Source organism: Rissa tridactyla, chromosome 1 (assembly GCF_028500815.1).
Source record: "Rissa tridactyla isolate bRisTri1 chromosome 1, bRisTri1.patW.cur.20221130, whole genome shotgun sequence".
Lineage (NCBI taxonomy): Eukaryota > Metazoa > Chordata > Aves > Charadriiformes > Laridae > Rissa > Rissa tridactyla.
In genome coordinates this window covers 187,867,065-187,892,976 of record NC_071466.1, presented here as the reverse complement: position 1 = coordinate 187,892,976, position 25,912 = coordinate 187,867,065, and the positions used below count along the sequence as shown (strand labels likewise).

General features: G+C 37.0%; 1 protein-coding gene across 1 annotated transcript in view; it reads left to right on the top strand.

The window, feature by feature from the left end:
* NRCAM (neuronal cell adhesion molecule) overlaps window positions 1-25,912 on the top strand; it is a 149,182-nt gene that overhangs the window by 73,145 nt on the left and 50,125 nt on the right. Inside the window, exons 3-9 of the mRNA XM_054204362.1 lie at window positions 15,349-15,537; window positions 17,874-17,891; window positions 19,897-20,002; window positions 22,920-23,116; window positions 24,031-24,153; window positions 24,531-24,701; window positions 25,152-25,208. Coding sequence (XP_054060337.1) covers window positions 15,447-15,537; window positions 17,874-17,891; window positions 19,897-20,002; window positions 22,920-23,116; window positions 24,031-24,153; window positions 24,531-24,701; window positions 25,152-25,208 — 763 coding nt within the window. The 5' untranslated portion in view covers window positions 15,349-15,446. The remainder of the gene's footprint in view (window positions 1-15,348; window positions 15,538-17,873; window positions 17,892-19,896; window positions 20,003-22,919; window positions 23,117-24,030; window positions 24,154-24,530; window positions 24,702-25,151; window positions 25,209-25,912) is intronic.

Genomic DNA, 25,912 nt, shown 5'->3' with positions numbered 1-25,912 from the left:
AAAGCATATGTTAAGTTCAGAGCATTACGGTCGTGCCAACTGTTGGCTTTATGTCTGGAAATTCTGGGGTTTGATAATAAACAAAAGGTATATCACACTTTTCCCAGCATATACTGATGTGAATACATCTTGCAATGTTAAAAATAGCTAAGATCATCAGCCGCTGTGGAAGAAAGGAATGTGGTTTAATTAAGCAGAAATTTTATTATCTTACCTGGCAGCTACCCAGCAGCAAGCGTTGTATTTCGAAATGCATGTAACTTGTTGAACCCAACCTAATCCCGGGAACCCACTATCAAGATTAAAGAGTGAGAAAAGGTCTTACTTCATCTTTACCTCCTCCACAGTTTCATAGAGGACAATTCCAAGCAACTCCTTTTTACAGCAGCCAGCTCCCGTTAAAGAATGAATTATGAAGTAAAAAACAAGACGTGAGTGTGAATGCAGAGATCCCTGTAATGCACTGTGAAAACCTGTAGCATTTTAAAATAAATAATAAGGAGTTCAAGCAGGTCAGTTGCCTTTGTGTTCTACTCTTGGTTCAAATGTAAAAGACAAAACACCTTATGATGTGAATCTTAAAGGAGAGATAGACTCTTTCCCTTTTCTGCTACTCAGGGTTATAAGAAAAGTATTCCTATGCCCTACTGACAAGCCCTAAATATGGTGATGCCAGTTTTCTCCTTTTTCCTTCTGGAAGAGGAAGCTTGCAAGGGTTTCCTTGGTCACTGTTGTCTGGTGACTGCTGCACAGGCAACCAGTGTGACATATCCCCTTTCAGGAACTTTATCCAAATCCATCTAAAACTTTGCTCCAGGATCTCAAATGACAAAAACAAAAAAACAAACAACAAAACAAAACAACAGAAATTTAAAAAAAGAAAACAAATTCATCCTCGAGACTTTCAGTATCTGTCTTGATATGAAAAACATTGTTTTTGTGCACTTAGACATGAAAGTTGATTTGCTACTTTAAATTTTACTCTGACAGGGAGTGAAGCTATGAGTTTCAGTTTAAAAGTTGTCTGCACAAATTGAACCTAACTTAATTGTGGAATATAGTTATGAATTTAGTTTGTAGTTTAGGTTAGAAAATGGAGAACTACTTACCAAATCTTTGCAGTGAAACCATTTGAGTCGAGTTCCTGCTAAGGAAGGAAGGATCAGAGCTGGGAGAGTGCTGCCCTAATTTTGCTGCCTGGTATTATCAGCCACTGTCAGCTATTGTAACTCCCCCCTGTGAAAGGGTATTATTAATTTAGTATTTTATTGTTCTGACAGTAAGAAAAGCCATATCTCAAAGCCTCTACTTCAGTATGAGGTAGATTGTTCTCATTAAATCTGATTGAGTTTTTTTTCCTTGGTGGACTTTATTTCCCCATCACCCTCCTTCTTCATATATAGCTACTCTCTCAGCAGTACAAAGAGAGCAGAACAGCTCTTCCACCAGTCTGGTGGTTGCCAGCTAGCTTACAGCTTTTAGGATGGAAGAAAAGGCAACATCTGTCTGTCTTAGAGAGGGAAGGATGCTTAGGGTAGATGTAGTACATTCACAACTGGTCGTCTAAGGTCCTGCCTTGATTTCTTGCTCCTTTTTGTAAGGAGGCACTCTAAATTTGTAGTGTACAAACACAATGGCAACTCTCATAAACATCATGAAGCTACGTGCTAGGTAGAGTTGCCTTTTCCATATGCCCGGTGAATCATTTCCCAGGAAGCCCTACTTTAGGCTTTGACTTCTTCCCATAGACCACATGGAAAATTTGGTAAGGCATCCCCCCATTTCCATAAGCGTTGCTTTCCAGCAGTACTGCTTTGAGATACATTATTCTTTCTGAGCAAATCTGAATTGGGAATTGAAGCTGTGGAACCCTAGGGAATAATGCCTGAAGGGAAGTTAAAGGTGAGACTAAAAACCAGGCTGGTTTCAGAGATGTAAGAACAGGAGATCAAAAATTAGTTTCTTCCCAATGGTGCAGTAGTCTCTACATGTCCTTACAGACCCAATTAAAATAACATTTGATTAAAATGAATACAACAAAGCACAGTTTTAAGTGGTACTAAGTCTCTGGATAAATTGAAAAACCAGCAAAATTTAATTTTATATTAAAGATTAAAGAGTACTTTCTGGTCTTAGTTATATTATGGTTTCTCTGGTGTATAAGCAGTAAGGCAATTTAATGTAAAATTAAAAATCCTTGGACAACAGCATCTCTCGCAATTCAAATTAGCACGGCTGAGAAAATCATTTTAGCCTTTAATGTTGATTTATAGTAATTTTGCATTCTTTACATGTTGAAATCCAGAACAGTATTATGCTAATAAGGCTGCATCACCTGCAGGTGTTGCTTGAGAGTCGAGTGAGTAGTCCTTTGTATTTTCTTTGAAGGATCAATACTCCAAGATGCGCAAAGGAGAGGGGTCTGACTGACAAACTGCCTTGATACACTGTTATTCTAACTATGACTGGATTGACTGAACATTGCCTCAAAGAGTAAGATAATTTATAAAAAACTATAAAGCATAGCCAAGTGTTTGAAGTAATCAAAGCTAATTAGGAATATTATTTATTTTCAGTTTTTAAATGTCTTGCCTTCCTTTTCATAGTTTCTTGAAGTTTTGCCTTCTGAAATGTTCATATTTTGTACTGCGTTTGCATGAAAAATACGCATTAGATGTTACAACTATGCAAAAATTAGAACTGGCAGAATTTACTGAAATAATTTCTAATAATTGTGCTGCGAGAAATTACTGTTGAGTGTATCCATATTATTGGAGAGGAATTTGTTTTTCATTTTTTGTGCATGCCTAAAAATTTAGCAAATAACTTGGCTTAGGAAAAAAATGGTTGTTTGGAAAGAAAATGGATGCATAATTATAAAATAGTGTCTTTTCTGAGAATAAGAGTTCAGTTGTGGGGTGAAATCATGCTGCCTTGTTTCTGTGCCTAGATGTACTGTCATAAAAAGTAGATGTTTCTTTGGATGCCTCATTGTGTGATACAAATATTATATATGTATATATGTTAATAAGCTATTTTAATTTTTTAATTATTAAATGTAGTCATTCTCTAGCGTGGATAAAATAATATGCTTATCAGTCTGCTAGTACATACATACAATCTGGATTACAAGTTATGTAGTGAAGTGCTTTTGCAGTACTACCAGCAGAATTTCAAAAAGTTTTTTGGTAGTTATTTTAGAATTTTGTAATATGTTTTCCTCTTACAATGCTATTTTTTTCCTTTACCTTGGAGAATCTTTCTTTAATTCAGTATTTAGTATCAATTTTTTGGGAGGATATCATATGTGCTTAGAATAGTATTCATATAACGAGAAAACAGGCCATTTGAAAGAATACATTGAATGGAAAAAATTTTTTTTCTCATCCATTTGTGCAATTGTGCAGAACTGCACTGAGCTTAATTTAAACAGAAAAAAAAATTACTATTCCTGCAATGTATGCTGTTTGCATTTGAGATCTTGATTTAAAGGATAAATTAGTTGTAACAAGCCAAAGAAAACAGTAGTAAACATGGCAGTATGAAAGAAATTTCTTTTATCTCCTCGGTGGTAATGTGAATGTGAAATGCAAATGAAGCTGTGAACAATGTAAATTTTTACATCAAAGTGTAATGTTTACCTACATAATAGATATGAAGTCCTGGGTAAGATTTTTTTGTTTCATTAATGAATAGCGTACACATACAAAAAAAATGCAGGGAAAGCTACTTCCCAGTTAGGGAACAAACTGGATTAACTTCTTGATGAATAAATGAGTTTCTTTTGCCCTAAAGGTTTGAATTAATGATTTGTATAGAAAAGCTCACTCAGGCTCTAGTTATTGGCTTTTTGTCCTATTGCTGCTTTCTTAAATTGCACCTAATATTATGTTATTTCAGTGGTGTTAAGTGACTTTTCTGATTCTCTTAAAGGGAAAATTGAAAATATTCTTAACGTATAAAATATATTTCAAATGAAAGGGCAACAACATGGGAATGTAGGTTAGCACATCTCATTTAGAAGGTTTCAGTTTGATAATGGTGTTTTAAAACTCTATTAGAAGTGCAAGATTTATTGTGAGAATTAAGCTGCAGGGTTTTATTTTTGATACATTAAAATAAAAAATACATTCAATTAAAAAGCCATATTAATCCTTTAACATCATAATAGCAGAGAATTTTTCCACATTTACATAAATGTGAAATGCATAAAAATAAGCCCTTCGTTTATATTTTTGAATTGCCTTTTTTTTTTGGTCTTTGATAATGCAGATACAAGGAAATGGTTGGGGAACAGAGATTTAACAGAATCAGCTGCAATAAAGATTACAGAACAAATCTTAAGAGTTTTAATCAAGCCAAGTTCAGATGCAGCCAGTGGCAGATTTGGTTGAAATCAGCAAAATGAGGGATTAATTCTAAAAATATGAATTTTACTACATGGTACCTGTTATTTGAAGTTGTCCCACTAAAGTATCTATTTGTGTATTTAGGCAGGTGAGGTTTAACAGTCAATGGCTGTGAAACTGCTTAAAATCACATAGTTTGTTTAAAACAAGAAGCGAAATATAGTAATAAATGGAATGAATGTGGTAGTAGTGGATAACAGTGGACACCAAGGGGAAGTAAGAACAGGTGAAATGCCCGTTCATCCAACGTGTCATCTTTGCTTCTGGCAGTTTCATCCAAGAGGCTTTTCTTGCGCTGAACTAAAAATGCTCATTTTTTATGTCCGGCTGGCAATAGAATTGACTAAAGCAAGAGCTGTGTGAGGAGGAGGAGGAGGATACCCGTGATTTGTGCTTCAGAGTGAGACGTTGGGGTGGTGACAGTCACCAGGGGTCTGTGCTCTAATCTGTCTCAAAGCTTCAGACTTGCTGGAGTTTGCCTTATGGTGGATCTGCAGTGGATCCACAATGGGCCTGAAGCTTTCGGGCCTTAGTGCTTTTGAAGATTCCCTAATTACTGCAACATGGTTTGCTCACCTTTCCCTTGTTTTTTCCTGTGAAATATCTGAAATGCTCTTGTAGCCCTCGTTTAAAGATGAAATCTGTGTTGAAATAATCCGTCACTGTAGAAGGGGGCAGAGCTGTAGCAAATACTCATGTGCCAACCACTTAGGCTGTTACAGGTTCTGTTTTTCTTCTTTTTTCCCCCATCACCTTCCAGATTGTGGCTTTCAACACTGCTGGAAAATTATTTTTCTGGTTTCATGTAAATATTATGTTGAATACTTTCAATTTCTTTACATCTGACTTTATATATATAAAATTTTAATGTGTAATTCCAACCTTCATGCTTTTAAATGTATGCACAGTTTCTTTCCTTTCCCCTCCATCTAACAAAATGGTACTCTGTATCTGGTATCTTCTCATTCCCATCACGGTGTTTTACTCCAGCAGCCCCACACCTTCACCATCTTCTCTGCCCACCTCCAAGCTCAGAGAAGCTCCTGCCCTGTCCTCTCTCTGGGCCCATCTGCCACCTAATGGAGGACTGACATCATTGTTAATATTTTGAGGCAGAAGATAGCGCATCCAGACCGCTGACAGGGGGAGAAACCTTGGCAGAATTTACTGGTATTGTGGTGGTGAGAGGCCCACACCAGGTCTCCTTTGCTTTCTCAAGTGCCGACCGAGTAAATCAGCTCTTAATGACCACAACAGTCAACGAGATTGTGTCACTGTTCACTGTTGTGCGCGGTGTTGCACAGGCACAGAGCACGTCCTGTCAGGCCTTGCCCTGTGGTGTACTCCCACTTAAAGCTTCCACAACGTCCATAGGAGTCTCTATATTCAGGGATTTGGAAGCTCTAGAAGTTAATGTTAAAAAAAAAAAAAAAAAAGCACATGCAGCAGGAAAGAAAGGAAACTTGAATGCCAACCTTCCCTGCTTTATTTTATCTATAGAGGTGGCCAGCTGCAGCAGGCAGGTTTTATGAAGGTGACGAAGCATTTTGCATGTTGTTATGAATTATTTGAGAGTGAGGGGGAAAAAGAGATGCTCATGCAGAGAAGTGATAGAGTCAGAAAAATCTTAAAATTGGCAAGATCTTCCTGACCACTGTTAGGGCGCTAGTCATCCCTGCACATATGATCCTCCGTGGCACAGCTGAGCACGGTGACCTGGTTATCAGATGTAGCACAACACCGGTGAGATCTGCAAACAAATTTTAAGGGGTTGGTTCTTATGCTTAAGTCTCACATCATTCCGTTAGGAGCAGTGGCAGCATGAATTCGTGTTACTTAAAGTAGGAACGGACCTGATTTGCACGGCTGTAACCATTGTGAACATTGTCAGCACTTTTAGAGAGAAAGGCAGGGGTATTTCTAAAGTGCGGAAGTGTTTGTATCTGAGTTCCCGGTTCACTTCAGTTGTTAATGGTGGGCAGAGATGCCAAGCTAATAGATGTAATTCTAAATCCTTCAACAGAATTAATTACAATTAAAACAGCAACCATGCTAACTTTTGCCTGTTAAATAAATGTTACACATAGGTGGCCAGTCCCCAACCCCCATCTCCAAAAAAAATCTACCCAAGGCAGCTAGCTGGAGTTTGTACAGTTTGTTCCCTCAGCACTGTTTACCCTCCTTTGTTCATGTACTTGTTAGGGTTTTATATCTGACAGAATGCCTTAGTCCTCAGTTCTGGCACTGTCCCTATTCTGAGTGACCTCCTCCCTAGCATAACTATTCTGGCATTTCATGCTAATATTAGTGGTTTCTGCTCTACTTCCCAAAGGGAGGAGTTTCCCTGTCTTTGAATCAGATTCTGCTCTTTTGCAGAGTATGCTTTTCACAATAATATCTCTAGGATTGCAGGAATACTTCTGGACAGATAGTGCTTTTGGGGTTAGCTGTAGGGATATAAAGAAGGAAATTAACCAGAGTAATACAGAATGTATTTCCTTCTCTTATGCAAGCTCTCTGAAGCCCTTGCTCTGAATTCTGGTGGGTTAAAAAAAAAAAATAAGGAAAAAAAAAAAGGGGGGGGAGGGAAAAAAATCCTTTTCATCATATCTTCTGGGTAAAGAAATTAACATTTCAGGGAGCATTTCAGCTGAGCATCCTTATTGCATTATTTACAAGGAACTAACTGTAGTCATTGAATTGGGAGTCTTCACTCAGGATGATCGTGCATTTTCTTTCTGCCCACTCTACAGTTTTCCTTCTGGTTCTGTTTGCGCAGTACGGTATGGCGGTAAATGCAGTCTGATGATTCATGGATATTTTTCTCATAAGTACTTTTTTTTCTCTATTGGAAAACCTTTCAGAGGGAAAGAGATGGGCTACTTGAAAAGCTTTGTCTTGTTGAAGTTCAGTCTGAATTAGATCTTCTCAAAGTGGACTTAAAGAGTAACTACATCGCTTGCATGCTTCTAAAAATGTCAAAGAATAGCCTGAAGAGCTATTGGTCATGTGGGTACCTGTTTTTAACATGCAGGTGCTGTAAAAATGTGTTTTCTTAATTTCTTTTCTCTCACTCATTCTGCATGATTTCTAACTCTCTGAGAAATTTAATAATCAAGCTGAATTCTTTCCTCTCCTTGGTCACCATATTTCGTGTTGCGCTTCAAGCCAAGCTATATCTATTGAAACCTATACAAGTTATGTTTTTATTCCCTCCTGTGTACACCCATAGTGTTCAGCTGATTTGCAAAGTTGTACTCAATTTGAGTATTTCAACCAAGTCTTTGAAAGATAGCAAAGTGTGCATACATGCATAAGAGATGAAGCATATTTGCTTAGGCTGTAATGACTCTAAAGGACTACTGAAATAAATGGTGCTAAGCCATTGTTTTTATGCTATGTTCCATCTTCTGTTGTAAGTGAGGAGGTAAAAATGTGAAAAAGACTGAATCCAGTCAGGAATTTAGGACACCAGGAAGCGAGACTGAGACATCTTGAGTTTAAATTTGCAATCCAAAAATGCTGTTCAACCGCCGATTTGACTATGGAAGCGTCTGAACTTGCCAGACTTACTAGGTTTACCTCCCTGTTTGAGGGCTATCCACAGCTTTGCTGTGCCATGTGCGTAATCGCCCCAGCCAAAGCAGCTTATAATTTAATCTGAGCAGGATCTAGAAAGTGCTCCTCTGTTTAAATACTCAGAAGGGCTAAATCCAGTATAGGTCCTCAGGGAATATGTAAGACAACTGAAAAAGGACAGATCAGCCCTGCTTCAGTCTTTTAAAAATCAACTCTAAGTGGCTGCTCTGAGGAGAAGATTCAAGTCGGTGGATCATGACTGAGTTTACAGGCTTACCTGCAGCCCTTAATTCGACATTTGAACTCCGTGCTTAGTTGGCTTTTTTATCCTGCATTTTTGTGCGCTCCTAGGATGCGGCACTTGTGCTTCTAGAGCAGACAGTTGAAATAAGGCTTTACTGAGTGGAGTTGTTAAGGACCTATGTCCTTGCTTTTTTAGCTGTCTCCTAGTGCTTATAGTGATTTACCAATGAGCTGCATTTAGCAGCTATAAAATTTTATAGTGTTCAGGGAAGAACAACACAAGAGACTCCCAAAAGAAAAAGGGAAAAATATTTGGTGAGAAAAAATTTTTTTAAGAACTCACAAAACCCCAGAAACAAGCAAACAAGACAAGATCCAGATTGCCTGTGCCTTATCAATGTGGAAAAGATGAAAGCTAACCTGCAACCCAGGAAGTTTCCTCCTGTCTCCTATTCAATGGGGGAGTGTCTGCTGGAGGGAGGGTGTCTTACAGAATTACCCAAACAGGCACGTCTTCATTTATACCCCCACCTGTCCTAATAAAACACTGTTAAAGGACTGATCTGGTGTTGACTGTGCTTAGGTAGACCCTGAGCATTCATGCCTTTGTAAGACCCTGCTCCGTCCTGGCTGGGCTGGAGGAGTCAACCTGGTGCACGGCTGCATCAGCTGGGTGGGTGTCAGATGACCCAGTACAAGTGCAGTTCAGCAGCGATGCAGAATGGGTGGATAATGATGCTGTTTTAAGTGCGAGTTCAGTGGTTGATACTGAAGTTAGACTGGACACAATTGACTCTCATTGTGCCGGGGCTGTGCAGATGCGCAATCAGTACTGATGCTTGTGTGAAAGAGCTTCTGTTCTCATGGCAGATGTGTTGGCCATTGCCATGGAGGAGACAAGCAGAGAAATATTTGGTTTATTTTTATAGGACCAAGTCTTAAGAACAGAAACAGGATTAGCACTGTTTCGTGAGCTACTTCACAGTCATTTTCTTCTCTTGCTGTTGGTTTATTATTGCAAGTAAGATGATGAATTGGAAGAAAAAGTATGTTGCATCGTGTTAGGATGGAGCGATTTTTAGTCACAGTAACCATTAATAGATATTAAATAATACGTGTTGAAGATACATATTTTTAGCCAGCAGGTCTAGATGCGATGGGTCTACCTGTGAGTTCTAGAGGAGCCGGTGGGGGAGATTTCTGGTTCACAAGTTTTCGTTTTTAATGCATTCCTTAAGACTGGAAGAAAGCTGGTGTTCTGCCCAGATTCACAGTAGACAAGCAGATTGAGCAGGGTAAATATAGCCTGATATAAATCACAGTGAACATATGGAAAAAGCTGATTGGGGATTCAGCTGATAGGGAATTAAAGGCCATGAGTAAAATTAATTCTACTCAACATAGTTTTATGGAAAGTAGGGCTTGTAAAACAAAAATGATTGACAAAAACTTGATTTTAATCTTTTAATATTTGATAAAATTACAAGATTGATAATATAATGCTGTCGATGTAGTAGACTTTGAAAAGCATTTCACTTACTACCATGTGAAACCAATTAATAAAAACATAAAATGAACTATATAATGAAACAGACCAGACGTGAATGAATAACAAACCAGCTAGCAGGTCTTAATATAGGATTGTCAATAAAGAAGCTTCAAGGACTATGTTTATTTCCCATAGTGTTCTTGTGTGGAGCAACGTAAAGGCTAATGATATTTAACATTTTCTTTGCTGACTTTATTAGCTGTAATTTTGCACTTTGAAATTAACAGGTGCTCTGCAGATTGGCAGGACAGCAATAACCCTTGAGACAAGGCAATCATTAAAGGAGATTGAGATCACTAAGCGAGCCAAATTTTTATTTTTTAATATGGAAAGATGCAAATAATCCATTTAGAAAGAAGGAAGCTAGCAGGCCATGCTTGGAAAATAGAGGAGGAGAGCAGAGAGACTGGAAATTGTGTCTGGGTGGTGGGAAGGGAGGAGAGCAGTGTGAATGCTGAAGTACTGTGTTGGAGTCAAAAGAGTAATGCTTTGTGTAGGGAGAGTCCAGGACCGTGAGCAGGCTGATGATTTTGTGCTGTATATAGAATTGCTCAGAGTGCGGCAAACAGCTTCGTCATCTGCCTTTGTCAAAAAAGCTTAAAAATGGCTAAAGTACATATAACCATCCAACACTAATAAATACCTGCAGCATCTGAGTTAGTGCTGCGGAGTTCTTTGGTGAATTCAGGAGTTCTGTCTGCATGGTTTGTTCTTGATCCAGTCTTCTCCACGTGGATGTCCCCATAGCACATACGTAGCACATATAGCCAAAACCAAAGCAATAGGCTTAAGCTTCATAAGCAGGAGGTCAGAGAAGAGTATTTCCTGATGACTTTAAATGTTGTATCCATAGTGAACTGTGACAAATGAATCATTTGGAAGAAAACAGTGTAGTGTTTCCCAGATTTCTAGAGGATTAGAAATCATTCTAATTTGGTGTATTTTGGAAAGTTTTAAAAAGAATTGCTTTTTATGTACACCTGTGTTCAGCCATCCCAGAGCTATGTGTCCTGTGGTAAGTAGATTGAGACCACCTACCTGCAGGTAGACCAATAGCTAAAAAAGAAGTGTGAAATTTGAAACCAGTTGTTAAAAAATATTTTAAGTCATCTTGTTGATATTTGCATAGTTAGCACAGTTGTATAAAATACATAAGCCTTGTAAAGATCTGTCATTAAGTGATAAGGGTATTGCAGTTGTCCTCAAAAGCAAGCATTTTGTGCTTTTTATCTGTTAAAAATATAAAATAAAATGTCTGTATTATCAGCACTTTTTAATATACAAGTCATTAAAACAATTTACCTAATTTGAAACTGCTTTTCATGTTTCTGTGGAGCTCTAGATAAGGGTGCTTTGAAAAAATTTCCTTGAAAACTGTTTATTTTTCGTATAGTCTAATTACATCTGTCTTCTGCTCTGAGAAATTAAGCAGAGCAAGTTTTTTGCTCAGTAGTAATTTTCCTCTCACTTGCAGTGTCAAACTTGTTCCCCATTAATTTTATCATGACTATATATGGGAATGCTTTTTTTTCCTAATGTGCATGAAATATTCCAGTTGTTCTTTCTTGCAGTTTTATAACCCTTTCACATTTCTAACATTCACCTTGATTTTAATTCACATTCACAGAGACCTTTTTGTCTTAAAATCATGTAGTTCAGTAGAAATGCATGATCAGTTGAAACTCTGTGGAACAATATTATGCTTAGAAAATATATTCTTCTACTTCACACCAGGCTGAATTTCAGTAAATACACTGTCTTACACCTCTTACATCCTATTAAAGAAATATTGCAGTTGCATTTAAAAGGAAATCAAAGATGCCGTGTGCTTATGTTGGAGATAGCTAGACAAAAAGCGTCTTCCCTTTGTGAACTGGACCCTTAATTGATTAAACTTGGAAATGTCCATTGAGAGTGTGTCTGTCTGTATTAATGTCACAATTAGGAATTGGTAATACTCTATATTACTATAATATAGTAAAATATACCATACTCTGTGTTCCACAATCTTGTATACTGCGCAACTGTTCATACTCTCCCTGGCCGTGTTTGACCTGAGACAACCATAATTCTCCCAGACGATGCCTGGACATGATTCAGGGAACAGCACAGTGCATAGGTAGTGTGGAGACTTCCTTCAGAGGGAAAGCATGATGTGATGATGTCTTTTCTCAAGTAGCACATGATAGGATGAGAGGAAATGGCCCCAAGTTGTGCTGGGGAAGTTTAGATTGGATATTAGGAAAAAATTTTTCACCGAAAGGATTGTCAAGTGTTGGAACAGGCTGTTCAGGGAAGTGGTGGAATCACCATCCCTGGAGGTATTTAACAGATGTGTAGATGTGGTGCTGAGGGACATGGTTTAGTGCTGGACTTGGCAGTGTTTACAGTTGGACTTGATGATCTTAAGGGTCTTTTCCAACCTAAATGATTCTATGGTTCATTTGCTCTTAAGCTCTTAAAATCAAGAAGAAGGTCTCTGTCCCGTTTGATTTATAGTGTGAAATGGAGTCTTGGATTCTGCCTCCCAACTGATCCCTTCCATATGCGTGCTGTTTTTGCTAGCTCCTTCAGTGTTTTCAAAGTGTCTGTTTTTGTTGTTTATGACCAAAAGCATCCAGACACGTGAGTCACAGCAGAGAGGTCACTGGCACCAAACTATGTTTTGTGCTGCTGCCACATATTCTACCTCAGGCTCACTGGTGCTTTCATTCTGCCAGTTGTGTCTTTCTGTAACTCATCTGTAAGAATTAATAATACCTTTTTGAAAATATATATATATATTAAAAAAAAAAAGTGGATGCCTCTCACTTCATCCTTGTTCTTTTGTCATACATAAAAGTCCTCCCTTTGAAATCTGATACTATACTATGTGGTAAATATTATTATACTTTGCTCATGCATTCATATTTACCTCGACCCCTGTTTGCTACACCATAGGTTCAACCTTTAGTCCATGTTTTTACTCACAATCGACATCTCAGCAAGAAGCACAGAAAATATAAGTAATATTTTGTTATGTACGAAAGAGGTATGTACGTATAGAAGATCTTATTTTGTACAAATCAGTGAATGAGCTGTCAAAATATGTATGTTTTTCTATGAAAAGGGCAGGACAAAATGTCTGAGTTACAAGAGATCTTAAATAAATTATCTGGAGGAAAAGGCAATCTGCTGTATAAATATTTCAAGTTTTTGAAATTGAAGCATTTACATTGATCTGCACTTAAAGGCCTGGCCTTATTTTGTAGCAGATAATGTTATATCAAAGCAATGTTCAGTTCTACTCAGCAGCTGTTGTATTCATACTAAATTATGTCAGATTTAATCTTGAATATATTCAACAAGAGCACCCAGTTGTGCTGACAAACCTAAAATCATTTTTAGTTAAATATGTTCTATCACAAATCATGCGGGCACGTTGTCTCTCTGAGGAATCACAAAGTCAGTGTGCAAGCTCAGCTTTACAATTCTCGCTGCCTGTTGAATTCCCATATTGTATCCAAACATCCCAGCAGTGGTCTCAATTGGTATCCTACGGGAACATTGCAGTAGCAGAGGTAGGCAATTTGAGGCGTTTTCTCAAGGGTATTACTTTCACAATCATTTTAATTGCACATGCCAGATTCACCGCTGCTTGCGTATTCATTTGTACTTGTTCAAAGGGAATGCAATTTAATTTTAAAACACTCTGAAATCACTGCAATACTCATTTTACACAACGAAAGAAGACAATAAAGTGGATAATCAGGTTCTCGGAGTTTCATAAGGAAAACTGAATTTTTGCTTGGCGAAGAAACAATAAAAGTCAAGGTTCACTTGTACAATACTTCAAAGAGTGTCCTGTAAATCCCAGGTCGAACATATTGTACAGAGAGGGCACCTTGTTAATTGCAGTAATGTTGTAATGAGTAGATGACATAAAGATCGGGAGAGCAGGACGTGAGAACCTAGTTTAACTGGAGAAGAGTAGACAGCTGTAGTCAATGCAACAAAATCAGCTCTTCTGGAGAGCACTTCATGGCAGGAAATGCGCTGGAGTGCTCTCAGGCACTCTCGAGAAGCCTTTCTCCTTCTCCTTACTCATAGGAAACTATAAGTGCCAAAAGTGGGATGGAAAAAACATTTCTCTCCTTCCCCAGCTAAACCCCCAGTGCCTAAGGCGCTCATTTAAAATGTTGTAAAGTTCTGTTCATTTTTCCAAGAAAGTCTGAGTACTTATCATGCTTCCCTGCTGTATGCCTGGGTTTTTCGGAGTTAGGCTTGCCACCTTGTCTGCTTTGGCAGTTCCAATTTGTATAAATAATTATGCAAAGGCATTTCTTCTGTAACCTGAAGACTGAGGGAAATTCTTAGCAAGGACTGGTTTAAGTAACTTCAGGAAGCATTTGTAAGGCAGCTGCGTCTTTGCAACTTTAACTCATTGTGGACTTGATAACATTGTGTTTCACATTGGTAGGCATAGCTGAGGCAGTGCTCTTTTCAAGGTAATTTAATGCTGATCACTGTGAATTTTTTGGTCAGTCTGGCGTCTGGGAAGTAGTTTCTCAGCTGATGTCCATTTACCGAGAATGCATTGTGTAAGCACCGTTTGGATTTCTAAGGCTGTATTCTTACAGCTCTTTGTAGGTCACTGGTGATGATGATGGGGCTTGCAGGCAGCTAGTTTCTACTCCTTCAACATTCTTCTAAGTTAGAGCTTGGTCCTGAATGCAGTAAAAATAAGGAGGGAGCCAGAATCGTTCTGCCATGGTTAATATGATCTCTGGCATTTGCTTGAGGGGGAAAATCTAGCATATTTCAAAGAACAGATATCCCTTAAGTTTCATTTCTGCCACCTCTTCACAAAGGAAAGGAGAAAAGAGTTTAATAGCGTGCTGCCAGTTAATTAAATTTTGGGTGTTCAGGCTAGAAATGACAAAGTATTTTGATGTTATGTATTTTGGGTGAAATAAGAAATCCAGGAATATGAGCCTAGGTTCCTATACAGTACTTAAACTGGCACCTAAGCATGGCAATGCATGAAGTCTTCTGCATTCAAGCTACAGCTGTCTATTAGAAACAGTTCCAAAGCGGGGAGCCACTAAGATATCTAACTCAAAGCTACAGGAAGATCCCACAGGTTACTTAGCAAATTTGTGGCCAGACATGTTTTCGTTGGGGTAGGTGCCTAAAATAACTCTTTCCAAGAATAGTGCAGGGTGTTTGAGGGAGACTAGGTGGACATTCAGAGCTTTAACTTCCAAAATCTACTTCAGAGGACTATTATCTTTAGTATATACTGTTTTTTAACTAGCTGGATTGATGCTTTATCCTTCTTAGGAGAGGCATTTTTATTTCCATTCAACAAAGTTATTGGAGTGGTTCACTAGCTTCCTTAGGAAAGTGTTATGATTTAGGTGTCCTAAGAACTTCAGGATCTCTGCTTGGATTTCATTAGAGCACATCGCGTAACTATTATCCATGGATATAATATGTAGACTACTGGTATTTCGTAATATTATTAAGATGTGATCATTCAACTCTACCTGGTATCCATATTGTTATTCTCTTATTTTTATTTACCAGGTTTCTTGTCTATATCTACATAACTATTCCAAGCTACCTAGTCTGATGAAGTTGAACTTCATTCTTCAACTGTGATTTACTCAATACAGCCTAAAATCATGATGAAAAAAAAGATCATATCTGCAAGCAAAGCTTCCTTGGTCCTCTTACTGTGCCAAATGGTTTCTGCACTGGATGTACCTCTTGACTGTAAGTATTAACGTACTAAATAAGTGCAGAATAATGGAAGATTACTCTATATAGGAAAATGAAGATAACTCCAACACGGAGCTAAGCATGGATTGTGTTTAATCACTTGAGTCAGGATGTTGTGATTATGAATATCTACACTAATTTAGTGAAGATTTTCAAAAACTCTGCATATAAAATGACTTACATTGTTCACTTGAGAAGGGTTAGCATAGGATTCTCACAAATACTCACGCTTCGGTGTGCCTTTATTAAACACTTTACTTGATGAAAATGAAGAAGGGCAGAGAAGCCCAGTTAAATGTTAATTAAGATCATATTGACAATATGCTGAAAACCCCAAGACAGTTCCTACTTGCTGTAAACAATCACCCTGACCTTCATATAAGAGGTTTCCAGGAGCTGATATAAGATCTAGTAAAAGATTCATATATCTAAAATTCAGATTCTGGAAGCATCTTACTTTTTGGTCCAGAAGAGTAAGTCAGGCCCTTAGATTTTCTAAACAGTGCTTGAAAACAGTTAAGTACTTAACTTTAAGTTAAAAGCCCGTGTGCCTAGCAGGGAACTCTAGCGGTAACAGTGAGGAAACATCTAGAAGAGGGGAAATCCCAAATCTGAAATTCTTGTCTAATATAAGACTGTGTTAGTGCGGAACCTTGAAGGTAGCACTCCATGCTGAAAAGGAAGCAATGGTAACTACTGCATTTTATAGCCCTAATACTTAATTTTATTAATTTATTCATGCTTCAGGTTGTTATTTTCATCCTAAGATAAGCATGATCACACTTTCAGCATTCAGTGAACCACGTTGCACCTCACAGTGACTATTCATTTGTTCAACTAATTGCCAGAGAAGAGAACGTTAGGGCTGATGTTAAATTGATGGATTAATACACCAGTAAATTTGCCTATGATTCTAATCTGCATGGCTTTCTTTAACTCCATGTTTTTGATACCTTTCTACCTTCCATAAATGCATGTTTTTCTTTAATAATTATTGACATAAATTGCAACTGCTTTGATGGTTTTTACCCCATGCTTATTTACAAGCCTCTCAAACCAATGACCTGTATTTCTGTAACAAGATCAATACATCTGAATCACATCAGACTTTTTGTGCTGTGAATGCCTTTAGAGCAATAAACTGTGGCTTAAAGAGGGCTTTATAAGTTTGATGAATGAATGTCTTTATTTTCTAAACTTGATTTTTCTCCCTAAATATTTTAGCAGGCTAGAAATAGTGTTTTAACCCAATCTTGTAGTTTAGAAACAAATGTAGATTGTGCACCACTCTAATATTTTTTGTATAGAGCAAAACTTTAGGTTAAATTAACCAGAAATGCATCAATAGACAAAAATTAATAGCCCTTTTAGGTGTATCCCATTAACTCTTAATTATCATGTTCCCTACTACATAATGTTTGATAACATTGTTAGGTCTGATAAAGTCACATACTTGAAGTTTTAGCCACAAATCATGTTAACCAAAATTACATCTATAATGATGTTATTGCTTTCATAAATAATGGTTAGAATGGGCTCTGGGTGAGCACTACAAAGGGAAAGACTTACGTTTTCTGTGGGTCTTCCCTACATACCCACCACAGAGAGCTGGTGGTGAGAACATACTTGATTAGTTGAACCTTTTCAGTTTCCTCCAGGTTAGCAATTCCTATGCTCATCAGTGCCTCAAGGGCTGACTGATAATATAGCTGACCAAAAGCAGTTTGCTCTAAAACATTATTGATGAGGAGACATGTATGCAAAATATTTGAAGCAAGCAATAAAGATGTGACATCTAAGATGATTTTTTTTGGTTTAGTTATTTTTCAAACCAAAAGGGATTGCATGTTTGTTGAGTAGAATTAGGTGCTTTCGTCTTTGTAAGAGTAATTTTAGCCTGAAGCATTCTCTTTGTTCTTCTGTATGATCATACGGGTGGATTGATTTTGACTGCAGCATGAGAGCAATGCACTCCATTAATTCTGAGTTGCTGTCTCCTCCGTATCAGTGTTTTGTGTCCTTGCAGGCCAAAATCACATACCATGGTTGGCTTAAAAAGCCAACACTTCAGAAAAGTTTCTCGTACCATTAACTTTGAGATAAATGTAATAATATCTGACACAATGGAAATGGTAGCTGGAATTTCAGGCATCACTGCATGGCTTACAGTGCTACATGTTTTAAATATTTTCTTTTTAATGCTGACCAATGTACTTGTCAGAGATACATATCTTCCCTCTCAAAAATTCTAATTTTCTTTTTACTAACAAATGTTTCTCTTTAATCTTCATTTGTCCATTCAACTGCTGATTCTGATGGGGGAATAAAAGCAAAACTTCTAGAAGAATGTAAGTTCCTGTCCACAAAAATTAGGCTGTGTGCTGCTGAAAATTAATACTGATTATGTTGCTAATTGAATTTGCAGTCCAAAAACGTGTGATTATGACATTTTGTTGATAATTTGGTTTGCTGTAGCTAGATGTTTTGTGCATGCAGTGTTCAGAAAATATTACTGTATCTAAATCACTGTTCTGATACTTTGAACAAATTAATTGTGTGATTTTGGATTTTGTGCTACCTGAACATTAAAATCCTTACTCAATATCGGCATGAGCAATGTTTTACTACTACTTTCAGGAGTAAATATATTTGATTAAAAAAAAAAACAAAACCATTGGTATATATGTACTTATATACTATTTTACATGTGCAAGTTGGAGATACTTCTGTGTCCATAAAAACCAGTAGATAGTTATTTAAGTAGACTTAATTTTTAGTGGGATCTCCTAACTCAGCTGTAGCGTCATGGTTAATTTAATAAGTTTTAAGTGCAGTGCAAAACACAGGAGTGGAGACCTCAGGTTTTTGATGTGCATCAGATGGAATATCCAGTATGTTGGGCAGTGTCCCTTTTCAGAGTGTGCTTGCATTTCCCAAGTATGCCTCTGACATTTAGTGACCCCGAGAACTGCCTCTGAGAGGGAAATGAGCTGTCTTCAAAGTGTCACTCTAAAGAAATACTCAAAAAGTCATTATCATGGAAAAATGTTGCCTTCCTCTTTTAAACACTCTCCTCTCTGCGGTGAGGGAGGGGAGAAAACCCAGCTCTGTATGGCCTGTTCTGTTCTGCTTAGCTGCTATATCTTATTATGATTCCATGATCTGGTCTTTTTTCCTGGCTATTTCTTGTGGGTAGGGCTTTACAGATGGCTACGTCTTTCTGTGCAAGAGAACTTCATGTAGGGAAGACTTAAAATAAAAGTCCCAGTTTTATAATTTTAACTGGCTGGAGTGAGGCATGAAAACACAGCTAACTAATGATTGAAATATTTTGCTAAAGTGGCTAGAAATGACACCGAAGTACTAGCAAAGTAAATTGCTGGACAGACAATTTACATTTAGAAAGGGACGTTCCTCAGCGTGTTATTAAACTGGTTCCTTTAGGTGACACTAAACTATAAACAGATGAGCAATGTTAAGGAAGACACCTTTCTCACTATCTTAATATCATAAACAGGATTTTTAAATGCAAAAATGGGCATAGATAATAGTAATTCTATTATTATTATTATTATTATTATTTACTTTAAATAGGTAGGCACCAACTACTTAAATTCTGGTTTGTGCTACTCATTCTAGAGCACTTGACAAATCATAAAAGTTAAGTGTTTGTTTCTTCTGGGGAAATTCACAAGATTGACTGACTGTATTTTTGTTGGTTTTAAGGAGAATCAGTACTAGACTCTTCCTACATGTTTACTCTATTTGGAAACTAATTACTATTTTTGTCGGTTTTTACGGTCTTTTGCTTCTAACACATTTTTTACTCCTGAAAAGTAGCTCCTAAAAGCATGCTTTGTAGATTAATTCAGTATGTTGAGCACAATAAATGCGTGAAAAGTCTATACCCGTAGAGAGACTGGAAGTACGTAAGATGTTTAAAAATACAAATCAATGTATTTTCTTTCCTTCTGTGTGGTGAAAAACATTTTGTGTGGGTCTGTGTCTCACAACCGTTCGTTCAGGGTATGTTGGACTTAGAATTCAAGTGTCCTTTGGTTTTGTGAAAATGCGTTGAAATCAAATGTATAGAAATGATATTCATTAAACTTTTCGGCCAAGATCTTCATCCACTGTAAATCAGCATAGCTCGGTTGGAAGTTAGTACAGCTACACTGATTTACAAGAATAGAGGGCTTCATCCTCCTAATACAAAGGATACTTTAATCTCTCTCTTCTCACAATGATTTGATTGCTAATTGCAGTTCTGCTTTCTCTGCTTGCAAAACTGTCTCACTGATGCTTTGAAAATATTGTTAAATTCCTCTCTGTTTCTTATATTCCATAATGAAGTGTCGCAACCTCCTACGATAACTCAGCAATCTCCAAAAGATTACATTGTTGACCCTCGAGAGAATATTGTAATACAGTGTGAAGCAAAAGGAAAGCCACCTCCTAGGTTAGTAGCATTTTGTTTTGCTTTTGTTGGCCTAACAACATAGGAAAACTAGGAGAAAATAATGTACACTTTTGTAAACTAACAAGTTGTATGCATATGTGTGTGCTTGCACACATAGAAACATGCACGCACTCCTGCCTGTGTAATTTAAACAGCTACGATAGTGGGATAAATTTGACTCTTCTTATCCTTGGCATTTAAACTTCTCTATAGTCATCAAGTAACTGTAGCATATTTTTTCTTCTCAAAGCTCTAACAATAAAATACTACTCAATTATTACAGGACCAGATAGGCAAATGCCCATGGAAAGCACTTAACGTATGCCATAATATGAACCGGAGCGCATTCCAGATGTAGTCATAGTATCTAAGAAGAATGGATATTGAATAAATTCAGAGCAACACTAATAAATTCAAATGTTTTGTAAATCATTCCATTTTATGAAGTTTGTCTTGAAATACATAAGCATTTTGTTGGAAGTTCTGTAATGTATATCAGTTTTAATGATCGGTAGCCTTGATTTACCAAATGTAGTTAATAGCCTTAAGTTCTGGTTTTGGCAGAAATGGTAACACTGTGTATAGGTCAGATTCCTGATCATCTTCCATTTTAAGGCCCTGTTTTAATTATCTTGAAATATTTGAAAACTACTAATTTCAAGATGCTGAATGACCTGCAGTGGAAACGGCAGTGATGCATTCTGGCGTTGCTAGTAACTGCTTCTGATTTCAGAGACTATAGAGAGAAATGCGCATCTCTGTTCTAGTAGTGTTATGCTACAACTAACTGCAAGGTCAGTCTATAATTGCTCATTCAGACACACACAGAGCTCATTAAATGTACTTCTTCTGAATAATTAGGGGTTTTTCTACATTATTCCTTCTGGTTGCCTTGGGATCGTGGTCATTATCATGCTGAGCAGCAGAATGGAGAAGATGGAGATTATCTGTGATACTGTCACTGTTTCTAGTGTTCTGTTAATGGTAGGAGTGCCAGAAAGCTGCCGTGATTACCAGTGTTTTAATTTAGCAGGCACATGCCGTTCTCGAGAGTCTGGGTGTTGACCTGGAGGATCAGATGATTATTGTGCACTTTGAGACAACTGTACTGCTTCTGCAGATGTTTCTCTTGAAGGCCTTTGTTGGGTTGGATTTACCTGAGAGACCAGGAGCCCTGTCCATGAGACCAATGTATCTGAGTCATGTACCGGGGCTCTGCTGTATGGCCTCCACCTTTCCCATCAAACCATTGTCTCATTTTGTTCCCCTGCTATGGAAAAAGTGACAGGATTTAAGTGCAGAATTTTCTAATGAGTTTTATAAGCTTGTGCTTAGTTTTGCTTGTTTTTAAAGATACGACGTCCAAATAATTTATTTCAATCATTAGTCTGGTCCATCAGTCTTGATGACCTGCAAATGCATATCGGAACTTGAGCTACTTCAAAGCTCTGAAGTTGAAGATGAACTTTCTCAACCCAGAGTGTGAACTGTTTTTTAAAACAGTGTAACTTTTTATTGGTGAGAACAGCTGGCATAAAGTTTTATGGATGCGCTGCTACCTGTAGCTTGAGCAGCAAAGATCCTGACTTTAGTGTATCTCAAATTCAGGGTTTTGTACCACATTTGTCACCTCTCATTTGAAGCTACATTACAGTTCCCCATATCCTTCAGTGTTATTGGTAGCAGAGGATTACAGGAACCCCATGTTCTCCAGCTTCACCCGCAAGGTCGTTAAGAAAGAGGTTCACTCTCGGTTCACCATGCACACTAGTCCTCCCAAAACCACTGCAGTGAGGTGGAGTGCTGCTGGTTGGATCCACTTCTTCTGTTCTCCCACACCAAAAAGTGCAAGTAGCGCATCCAGTCTTGCCTGCAGAAGGTCAGCACACAATTGACCCCTACTTGACTGCAGAAGGTCAGCACTCAATTGTGGTCACTCCAAATTTGAGCTTTCCTAGTACTGTGTATGATTATACTTTGAGGAAGCATTCTAAACAGTAAGTATACATGGTGTTTGTGCTTAAGATTATGAAGCTGGAATGTAACAAGTAGGAAAGCTGCTGTTCACAACATTTGAACCTGTGAGTCCTCAGCGCTTCACAGGCAATGGTCTAGCTCTCTGTAACTATATCTTGGCCATTAACAAAGCATAAGAAATTGGTGTTTACGTCAGTATAAGTGGCAGACTGTGAATCTGCTTTTTTACTTATTTTTAATGAGTTCTAATAGTCTTGGGTTTTAGTGACTACTTTTCAAAACATCTCTTGCTTTGAGTAACACCAGTGCTAATTTACCCAACTAATTATGGGCTATCAGTCTGCAAAATTTCATTTAAAGAATCATGGTTGTTTGCGTTAAAGTAGTGAAAAGAGATCAAACTCACCACACAGTCTTTAATTCACTTGCATAACTTTAAAATGGCCAAACCAATTAAAATATATGGTCTCCTGCTGGGACCTGAGATGACACATTTCAGCCCAGAGCAAGTTTTTAAAGGCAGGTTTATAAACCCTTTCAACAATAGGTTTTATAATGGAAATGCTAATGCAGCTTTAGCAATATCAGTTCTCACAGATGTTACTGTATCATTTTCAGTAGAAAGAAAATAATTTCTTTTCCATATATGATTAACTTCAGAATCATTTAATGTAATTTTTTTTTTAAATATTCACTTCAAAACGGCTCCTGTTAACAAGTTCAGCCAAGCCTTTTATCTTAAAGTATTGCCAGATTTCTTATATTAAAAGGTGCTCTATTACTTTATTAGTTAATTTAGTTTGGGAACGAGTGTTACTTATCTGCTAAAGAAAAAAATACCATGTATCATTGAAAATTACTTTTTTCTTTTTTTTTCCTCCATACAATCTACAAAAGGCAACTGAAGAAGAAACTTTTCTTTTTGTTTTTATTACTTTAGCTTCTCCTGGACGCGCAATGGAACTCATTTTGATATAGATAAAGATGCACAGGTAACAATGAAACCAAATTCAGGGACCCTTGTCATAAATATTATGAATGGTGGGAAGGCAGAAGCATATGAAGGTGTATACCAGTGTACAGCAAGGAATGAACGAGGAGCAGCCATTTCCAACAATATTGTTATAAGGCCATCTAGTAAGTGAAGCTCTTAATGCTCATAAAATGTGAAACACTTGAGTTTGCGTATTTTCTTATGAATGTTTTGCTTTTTTTTTTCCCTGTCTTAAAAATTTACTCATCAAAGTGATCATGTTAGGAGGTATTGTATAGTGTCTGATCTTCAGATTTAAGTGTTGCATGTTCTCTCCAGTATTCCTTAGAAAATTTATTAACGAAAATGCTTTTCTGATTTTTTTTTTTGGTACATCTCAATGATGTATCATGTTTAAAATTGAGTTGTATATATGACGCTACAATTAGAATAAAATGTTTAAGTCCTTAACGCGCATCATTGTTGGGGACAATTTTTACTCTCTTTCTGATGCAGGTATTCTGTAGTTTTTATAAAAGAGTTAATACAGAACAGATTGGGACCAAAAAGAAGATAAAGCTAAAAAATTTTGATTAACGGTAGACTGTTTATATGGCTATTTATGTGATTTTTATCTCAGATCAGTTTTTCAAGCCTCTCAGTTTAAAATGTTCTGTCATCACAAGTTGTAATAAAACTGTGCGTGTGTAATACTGTTAGAGGAAGGTCTGCCTTTTTTTCTAATTTAGTGCGTCACTTTTTTTTTTTGCATTATCTTAGTTAAAACTTTCCAAAGTACTGTTATAGAACCTTTAGTGAGGAGACAAAATAATTTGAATCAATTGATTACACTTTCAGCAAATCATTGCTGTAAAAATAGTTTTAAAGAAAACCTACTTTTCTCCCAAGAAAACATAAAGAGCAACAAAAATTAAATCTGTAGTAAACATGATAGGAACTAACATTCTGATGCATGTATTTCTTCTGTTTTTCTGGAATATTATGTGCACTTCTTCCTTAAATTCTAGAATTTTTGTTAATCCATAATTTATATGTGTGTTAAAATTACTTTCTATAGGATCCCCTTTGTGGACAAAAGAAAAACTAGAACCAAATCAGGTTCGAGAAGGTGATTCACTAGTACTACACTGCAGACCTCCTGTTGGCTTACCACCACCTATAATATTTTGGATGGATAACGGTGAGTTTGTTTTTTATGCAGAATCAGTTTTCTTTTTGCCGTTTTCCTACATAGTTGACCGCTGCTTACCAAGACCACAGATGGTGGAGTTTCCCTCTGTGTTAAAATTCAAAGAATTTCCATTTCTGTAGAAACAAAGAAAAAGCAGACATGCAGCCCAAAAGCACGAAGGCAAAAGCAGCTGGAGATCTTAATGTAAGTTCTAGATTAACACACTGGGGAAGAATGGGAAGGCAAGGGAGCTAGAGAGGAAACTTAAAAAGGTCTATATATTTACAAATCCACAAACAGTGTAATCGAACGAGCGTTATGTCTGCAGATCATAATAATGGAGTGTGTATTATAACTGAGTTAAATGCTTTCTTGTTTTCCCTTAGCTTTCCAAAGGCTGCCTCAAAGTGAAAGAGTTTCCCAAGGTCTAAATGGAGACCTTTATTTTTCTAATGTACAACCAGAAGATACCCGGGAGGACTATATCTGCTATGCAAGATTTAATCATACGCAAACTATACAGCAGAAGCAGCCCATTTCTGTAAAAGTCTTTTCAAGTAGGTATTGTATTACCTGATTACATACTTACATAGTATTTATCCAGAATTCTCAAGTTATTTGCCAAGGTTAAGTAGACTTACACTAGGGAATTTTGTCATTTTAATTCTGAATAAGAAATGGCAGTACTGTACAAACTTAAAATGTCATTTCCAGTATTTCTGACATATAATTCACTTTAAAAGCTGTCATTTTTTCCCCCTTTATCAGGCTTTGTCTTTTGAAAAAACTGTGAAGATTTGAAATATTGAAAAAATACAGTGTAAAAAATAAGTTTTCAAATGGTTATCACGTCCAAGAAGATTGAGTTATTATGATTATTGTAACTGTTGAAACAAATTAATCAATCATTTGATTAACTCACCGCGGCCATATCATCACCTTTTGATTCCCAGTACTTTGATTTATCCCTCTTGTATGTGTTCTTCATGATATTCTGTTTATTTCAGTGGATTCATTGAATGACACTATAGCTGCTAATTTGAGTGACACTGATATTTATGGTGGTGAGTTACACTGGTCCCCACTGATACTCCCTGTTGCACAGTAGCATTTAGTTAACTAACTTCACCTCCACGGCTACTTAACCTTTTGCTCCCTTTTCAGTTTCTAATAAAGGTATCTATTAGTGCTGGTGATAATACATGCTTTAAAAACAACTGCACAGTGTGATCCTTTCAAATATTTCATGTTTCAATGTTGTTGTAACATATGGCTCATAAAAAATACAGACTCCTAAAATAAATGAGTCCTTTCACACTGGGGCAGATTTTAAAAATCATCTGTTTGATTTCTTCTATACTGTGTTGATGGTTTATCTTTTTCCTCCAATTTAACTGGTGGTTTGATGTGTTCATTATCACTAGGACTACTCAGTATCACATGCTGCATAATAAGTAACAACAATTAAGCATTTAACAGATGCACATTTAATAGTTTCTTCAATGTACCATTCATTTTTAACATATTTAATAAGTGTAAAACTGGAATTAATTAAAATCTAAACACTTTAATACTATCTGTATAAATAACTTTGTAGGGGAAAGATGAGTTTTGTTTGTCTGGTGCTTAAGCTGGTCTTTACATTAATCTGTGTTGAGTGGTCTTTTGTATATTGTGAATTAATCCTCCTGAACAGGTATATGTGTATTTAGCGAGGATGACTTTGGAGCAACGCTGATACTGTAACACTTGAGGTTCTAGACTCTCC